This window comes from Panicum virgatum, chromosome 5N, assembly GCF_016808335.1.
Source record: "Panicum virgatum strain AP13 chromosome 5N, P.virgatum_v5, whole genome shotgun sequence".
NCBI classification, from domain to species: domain Eukaryota; kingdom Viridiplantae; phylum Streptophyta; class Magnoliopsida; order Poales; family Poaceae; genus Panicum; species Panicum virgatum.
In genome coordinates this window covers 44,988,144-44,995,325 of record NC_053149.1, presented here as the reverse complement: position 1 = coordinate 44,995,325, position 7,182 = coordinate 44,988,144, and the positions used below count along the sequence as shown (strand labels likewise).

The 7,182-nt window shown below is 43.1% G+C and overlaps 1 protein-coding gene across 6 annotated transcripts; it reads right to left on the bottom strand.

The window, feature by feature from the left end:
• Positions 1 to 546: 546 nt before the first annotated feature.
• Positions 547 to 6,842, bottom strand: LOC120673610 (VIN3-like protein 1). Of its 6 annotated transcripts, none has more exons than XM_039954545.1 (5): positions 6,683 to 6,820; positions 4,246 to 4,303; positions 2,742 to 4,150; positions 2,093 to 2,403; positions 547 to 1,997 (listed from the first exon to the last, which is right to left on the bottom strand). In XM_039954545.1, the coding sequence occupies exons 3-5, from the start codon at positions 3,194 to 3,196 to the stop codon at positions 910 to 912; spliced, it is 1,854 nt and encodes a 617-aa protein (XP_039810479.1). In that variant the 5' UTR covers positions 3,197 to 4,150; positions 4,246 to 4,303; positions 6,683 to 6,820; the 3' UTR covers positions 547 to 909. The 6 variants fall into 6 exon arrangements, with proteins under 6 accessions (XP_039810479.1, XP_039810480.1, XP_039810482.1 ...); XM_039954546.1 differs by having other exon boundaries at positions 2,742 to 4,145; XM_039954548.1 differs by having other exon boundaries at positions 2,742 to 3,393.
• Positions 6,843 to 7,182: the final 340 nt, after the last annotated feature.

Sequence of the window (7,182 nt, the reverse complement as noted above, 5' to 3'; positions counted from 1 at the left end):
ATAGCTTATAAGTTTCTGCTTAGTTGTTGCTCCCTTTTACTTCTTCTTTTATCTATAAAGGCCTTATGTAATTATAACTTTTGGTGTTTCCTTTTATTTAATAAAATCTTACAGTGAGGGCCCCCTCACTGTTTTCAGTTCAACAAAAAGTGACATACCGGATGAAAGTGCAAGAGAACAGTGAAATGAACTCGCAGGTGATGGCGTCGTTCTGATCTTTTAATTCATGATGGAAACTTGCCTGATCCTGAATATGGGTATATATGTACTCCTGCAACAATATTTGGAAATAACCATTATGTGCAGGTTCATGTTACCACGAGCATGTGGCTATATCTAATCCTCATGTGATCTTGGAGTGTTTTTCCTTTTCGTTTAACATGCCTCTGAATAATATAAAGCTGTCAAGTAACTGTAGGACAAACATTGTTCACAAGTTCAGGTTCCATAAGGACTCTGCAGGAATTTGATACGAAAATATTATTTCTAGCAAGAACAAGGAAAAAAATCCCACATTCCGAACAGGGATCCAAACGTATTGCAAAATACTGAACAATTTAAGCCTGATAATAGCTTTCATTCTGTGCGCCAGTCATCGATAATTCATGTAATCATGGCAAATATCCAAGCACAGCAACATCAAACTTTTCGTTGTTGCCACCGGTGTGCGCGCCGCACACAGCCAAACTACAAGCAACACGCCTCTCTATCCTGCGAGGCTTTGTGTGCGAGGCTTTGTGTGCGCTGGGTACGGTGTGCCCGCGAGGCACACAGCAACATCAAACTAACTACATACAAATGTATCAGAAGGTAAAAATAGCATTACACTATGATTCCAGTTATTCTCCCTATTGTAAGAGTATTAGAGTATTAGGCAGCACCCTTTTGAGTTTTTTTTTGTCAATCCGGTTAGTGACAAAGCTTAGTACAGAAACCAGTTCTTGGCTTCTTACTAGCAACGATTTCCTGGAATGAATCCAGGAGCTGGCCGGCCAAACTGCTGGGATCATCAAGGAGGGTGCGGATGAAGGTGATCACAACTCTACGCTCCTGCTGTGTTGATCTCAAGCTAAACCAGGTTAGGAATTTCATCCTGAAATCCTTTTCTATGTGTCCAGAACATTCTAGCCATCGTATAACCTTCACACAGTATTCATAGTTGTCATCTAACTGGCCTAACCTATGGGAGAAGAGCCTAGCTGAGGCGGTTGCCAAGTTGCTGCCATCAGCACAGGTTTCCTGCTCCAGGTCAGATGTCTGCTTGCGACTCTGTGACTGGGATTCCATGATCGCCCCCCCAGAATACCCCTCGGCAAAAGTCTGGGAGTCACCACAACCATTGGACTGTGCCAGTGTGTTCTTTCCTGAGCTGCATCCGTTCTCATCCTGGCAGCACTCTGTTGGCATGACTACCTCTGCATTCAGGTCCGGGACTGAGGTCTCATTAAGATCGAGCCTGTGGGATGCACTGCATGGAACCTGGTCCTTTTCTAGTATTACAGAATCACTCTGGTCGCATGAATCTTCAATCTCATCTTTACACAATGCACTAGGGTAACCATTCTCATCAGCCTTCCGCAAGACATTACCCAGCTGGCGGACCTGGAAGCCTGACAACGTACCATGATCACTCTTACCAGTTCTCTTGGCAGAAGATGGCCAACCTTCTGCCCTGTTCTCTTTGTTCTTACGAATGATCTCCACACTCTTGGTAAAGATCTTGTGTTCAGAAAGGCCCAGTTCACCATCCACAGTAAATGAAATAATACGGAAGGAGTACTCTGTGCAGGGCTGCAGATTGGATATCAGTATCCTTCTTTGGTCTTTGGGGAAAACAGCAGGCTCTCCTGTGTATGGAGGTTCCCTGCTATTCCAGTACCAGAGTTTATATCCTTTGATGACATGGTGCGTTGAGGAAACAACTTCCTTAAGAACCAACAACAATGATGATTCTGTAATATCTTCAAATTTAAACCTGCAGGTAGCAGGAAGTGTATCTGCAGCAAAAAAAAAAGTTCACTAAGTTCATAAAGCTATCACTTGCACAAAAGAACTGGAAAGTGGTAAACTTTACATGACTAAAATAGTTTACCAATTTGTTTTGTTTCAGATGGAATGTTTGACCTCAGCCACTCATCTGCCTTTTCAATTGCTAAAGAGCAAAGTTTCTGCACATCAGCAGAAACAGACAGCCGTCCAACAATGCCACGGGTCATCTTGGATGATGTACCATCAAGGGGCCCAACTTCAGTTTCCAACTTTGCTTTTGCATCCTCTACAATCCGATGCAGCTCTTTAAAACGGGTTGTGCCATCCAGAAGTCTATGACTCAGATATATGCGCGAACAGAAACTATCAACTCGACGGGCATCTTTAGCAACTATCAGCTGCCTTTTCCAAAACCTGCTCAAATAGTTTAAAGGTACCTTAGATCCAACAAACTATAATGTTCACATTTTTTTTAGAAAAACATGAATATAATGCATAGCAGAGCTCATCTGCACATAATGCTCAAAGTACCTACAAATATCATTGTGATGAATCCTTCAACCAATATTTAGAGTGCAAAAGGTTCGCCAATATCAAGTAACATCCAGAACAAATAATTTAAAACCAAATAAATCAATGATGTTAAAGTCTAGATCAGATAGCGAACATCTAGATGTGATAGTGGCCAGCAATGCTTAGAGTTTTTCAACTGAAATAAATATTGATGTCCAAGGTAGATGCAAATCACTCACCCAAGAATTCCAGTAACCTTGCCGCATGCAGCACAACAGTAGTTACCATCAAGCTGTATAGATTGTCCAAGTTCTGTGCATCCTACCTTTTGATGCTGGAGTGCACACTCAATATGGCAGGATAACCCACAACAATCCCTACCACCAGTCTCTGATGAGCAGACCAGCCAAAGGCTAGGATCTTTGTTGCCATCAAACTCATGACAAATACAACACGAACACCTCTTACAAAATGCATCATCTAAGTTCATGACTGCTTTGCAGGCTGAATTTAAGCATATCCTTATGTTAGGAGGCTTTGTGTCTTGAGATATTCCTTTTTCACATAGTTGAACAAGATGCTCACCCCTTCTTGGCTGCTTTTTCTGAGCATGGCTACCAGCAAGGCCTGAATTATTATTGTTATTTGGGAAGACTTTCTTTGAATCAGTGTTCTTGCACCCCTTTACAGTCATTGCTCTTGGTATTTCTTCCACTGATTTGCATTTTGAAATGCCAGGTTCTTCTTTTTCAGTGCTAACACTAGCATCATTTGACTCTTGTTCTTGGAAAAAACTCAATGGTTTCTGGGCACTTTCTGAACTGGTGTTGCTGCCACAACGAGGTCTATTTTCTTCAGGTGCACTTGCAGCATTAGAAACATTTGTTAACACTGCAAAAAAGGGAGTTCAAGTTTAGAAAATAGTTGTCCAAGGATATGCCTAACGAAGGAGAAAGGATGCCTTCCAAAGTAACAAAAGTGCTAAACAATCAAGTGTTCTCGGGCATGTGAACTGGACCTAATTCAGGACAACATGAAGTATGAACGTTGAACTCTCGCCAAAGAAAAGAAACCAAACAAGCTTAATGGCATTTCAATGAACCGAGAGCCATTTGATTAAATACTATTGAGCTAGCCTTACATTGCATGGTATCAGATTAATCCCAACAGCCTACTGCATTCATCACCTAATTACACTTGGCATATCCATATGTAGATCATTATGCTCTTTCTAGACTCCATCCACACACAAGCAAAACAATGTATAACTAGTGGCTCATTACAACATGATGAAGCAGAAAATCATATAGTATTTGTAGCAAACATATTATTTACAAAATGACAAAAAATCTGATAAAATGCTACCACAAAGTATGCAGTTCTAAAAACTCAACAAGCCATGAAACTGACATGGATCATGGTTTCACATATCAGTGAGATATCTGTGGCATTTTCCAAAACACAAACTATACATTCTCATTTATCATTTTTCTAGTTTTATAAAAAAATTCTTGCTAGACTTGAGGCTAATGAAAATAAGAATGGTTTCTATAAATTCATCCCTTTCTGCGTGAGTAAAAGAGCCTTCACAATATCAGCTCAACTTTGCAGAAGACCATACTATTGGGATCGATGAAAACAACCTGACCTTCAGAAAGCATTAGTCAACATAGGGTTAATTCTAGATAACATAGTCACAATTGTAGACATTTGACATACGTAATGCTCAACCATTCCACATACCAGTGGCCCCTCTTCAACAATACACATATTTGAAACACATATTGTTGGCCCCTCTTCTCTGCCATGAACAATACACACCCTCATTACTGTTTATAGGAAACATTTTCAGCAGATGGTAATATTAATTGCCTACTATCAGTGGAGCTACAGAAATCTATAGAAAACAAAATTGGACAAATTTAGACATCACAAAGTAAGTGTCTATAAATAATATTACCCACCCGCGCCATGGTGTCCCAACACAGGATCCATGTGAAAGTGACCCTGTGCTGAAACGAAACAAGAACTAAATCAAACTGCACATTGATCATGTGTATGCTAGGTTAGTGCTCCACAGAAGCAATATATAGATCCACTCGCAGATAACTAGACAGATTGAAGCGGGGAAAGATTTAGGTTTGATTGCTCATGGCAAAGAAGAGGGGCCACAAATAAAATTCGAGCAATCTAAGCGAGTTAGGGCGTACCAGCAGATCTGGACGGAACCCCACTCAGCGCCATCGTGGCCGAGGAAGGGGAGGGGGAGGAACCACTGCCGAGTGAGAGAGAAGGATGGTTGCTGTAAGGGAGGTGGCTATGAAGGTGCGCTCCGATTGAAGATGCGGTGCTCGGTCACGAAGAGAGGCTCTTCTCTATCCCTTTTTGATTCAAAAGTTCGAAGAAAGGAGTAAAGCAAGCATCTGCAGTTTAAAAGGGCCACTACCGGTTCATTTGGGGCCAGATTTATCACCAGTCCCTATTTTTCTGACTCGCCTAACTTTCCATTGCTGAATTTTAACAACTACAGCCAGATTTACGAGCTGTCCTTTTCCAAAAAAAAGATTTACTAGCTGTTGATAAGATGTTAAATTCTGGTAAGATGTCTTTTTTTTATTTATTGTTAGAGGCAGCATGCATAGTCAATTCCGTCATAGAGGTTTTGCAAATGCATCTGATTGCAGTGTATTCCAACCCCCCCCCCCCCCCCTCCACACACACACACAATTTAGGTGATGATTCGTGCCTAAATCCACCCACACCAACCAATTGAAACCTCAGCATACCAAAATCCAGGAAACTAGACCATTTTATTGAGCAACCTTGGTTCTAAAAGTACTAAGAGGCAAAGAAAATAGAATATTGCCAAACTTTTGGCATTAAACAAAAAAGGGGGCAGATATCCCAAATCTAGGATCTGCGAGCGCATCCTAATACCTTGTGGGAATTCTTACGGTGTTCAACTTGATTATGCTAGTGCACAATAATCTGGAAACATTATTTCGCGGGTGCTCATGCAAGTCTTTAGGGAATATAGTGAGAATCTTTAGGGCATATAACCATTTCATCCTTTTATTTATTTTTGCATCACTGTAAAGTCAAACATGGAAGCTTGCGTTAGTATGAACTCAAAACCTATCCATCACAGTTGGAAGTTCCAAATTTCCTTTCATGCATCAAAGAAAAGTCTCACTACATAGTGTCCACATTTCACAGTCGAAAGTTCCACTTTCCGTAGTTTCCCAACTGAAATATGAAAAGGACACACACATCCAACAAATCATACAATAAAACCCGCAAGAATCATAAAAGAGATGGCAAAATGGGCTAGTGTGAAAAGGCCAGGTGAACAAAACAATAGATGCCACTTTGGAAGGCTATTGCTAAATTGAAGACAGGCCCCAGCTCCGGGGTCTTCCGGGAAAGGCCAAAAATCTCCTCACAAAACACCCAGTTAATCTTCTAGCGTCATCAGTACTATAAAGACGCGGATAAAATCGAATCGGGCAAATTGTGGCAAGGCTTCCTCATGATGACCTGGTTGCACGAAATCCAGGCCCGAGAGGGTAGGTAATTGCAATGAAGAAAGCATCCAGCTAACTTAGCACTAGTCCTGCTTAACAGAGCACATAGGCAACCGGCAACGGACTAGCGCCACACGGACACGGCCAGCGAATGGAGCCACGGATGATGTATCAAGTCATCCCGATCGTAATATCCTAATGGCACCAGTACTAGAGAGACACGCATGGAATCGAGTCGGGCAAATCGTGCCAAGACTTCCTCGTGATCGTGATGGGAGCTGGTGATAGGAAATCCAGGCCAGGGTGAGCAAGCAATCGCAACGAAGCAAAGCGTCCAGCTATATTAGTAACCGTCTTAGCTAATATTAGTAGCGCATAAGCAACAGACAGCGGACTAGCACGCACAGAAAGACACTGACACGGGCAGCAAGCGGAGCCATGGGTGACGACGTGACGTGCGGCCAGTTACTCCCCACGACAGCAGCAAACAGACAAATCCATCCCCGCGGCTAGGGACGGGTTGAGTGGGCATAGAGAGCGCGCCGTCCATCCCGCGGCTAGGGATGGGTTCGGTGGGCACAGAGAGCGTGCCGCCCTGGAGGGGGTCTCCAGGGCGGCGGACCCCAGAGAGAGGGCGGGTGGGGCGAGGGGCTTACCGGGAGGTGCGGGTGCGTCCCCGCCCGACGACGCCATCCCGTAGGCGGGAGGGGGCGGGGAGACTGGCCGGCCGCGGCGGCGGAAGGGAGGGGGAGAGGGGGTGGCGGCATGGAGGGCTCAATGGAGGCGTGCCGCGTAACGGGGCGGCGTCAAGCCTCAAGCGGTGCGCGTGCACCCAAAGATTCTTTTGGGAAATTTCCAGAGAAAAAAGATAAAATATTTAGCAATCCTTATCACATTTTGCTCTGTCGCTGAAGGAATTCGGATTATCAGGTTGAGGAAAAAACGACAAATTTGTGAATAGAAATGGGTCCCAAGCTTTTTTGCAAACCCCACAAACTTTAATCCGGATCAACGGATCAACATCCGGTGGCCTAGATTTTTGCTTAGATTTTTGTCGACCTAAAAATATGGCAAGTGAAAATATTGTTTCAAAATCAGAGCATTGTCAAAGCATTGGTAAGAAATTTAGATATTTATTTAATTTAGTGCTAAAATA

Excerpts from the sequence above, each read along its gene's own strand:
- LOC120673610 (XM_039954543.1), bottom strand. The coding sequence starts at position 6,719 with ATGGCGTCGTCGGGCGGGGACGCACCCGCACCTCCCG. Across the intron at positions 3,394-6,682 it reads GGACGCACCCGCACCTCCCG|TGTTAACAAATGTTTCTAAT; the intron begins GTAAGCCCCTCG and ends CCTTTTTTGCAG. Across the intron at positions 2,404-2,741 it reads AAGGTTACTGGAATTCTTGG|GTTTTGGAAAAGGCAGCTGA; the intron begins GTGAGTGATTTG and ends CTATTTGAGCAG.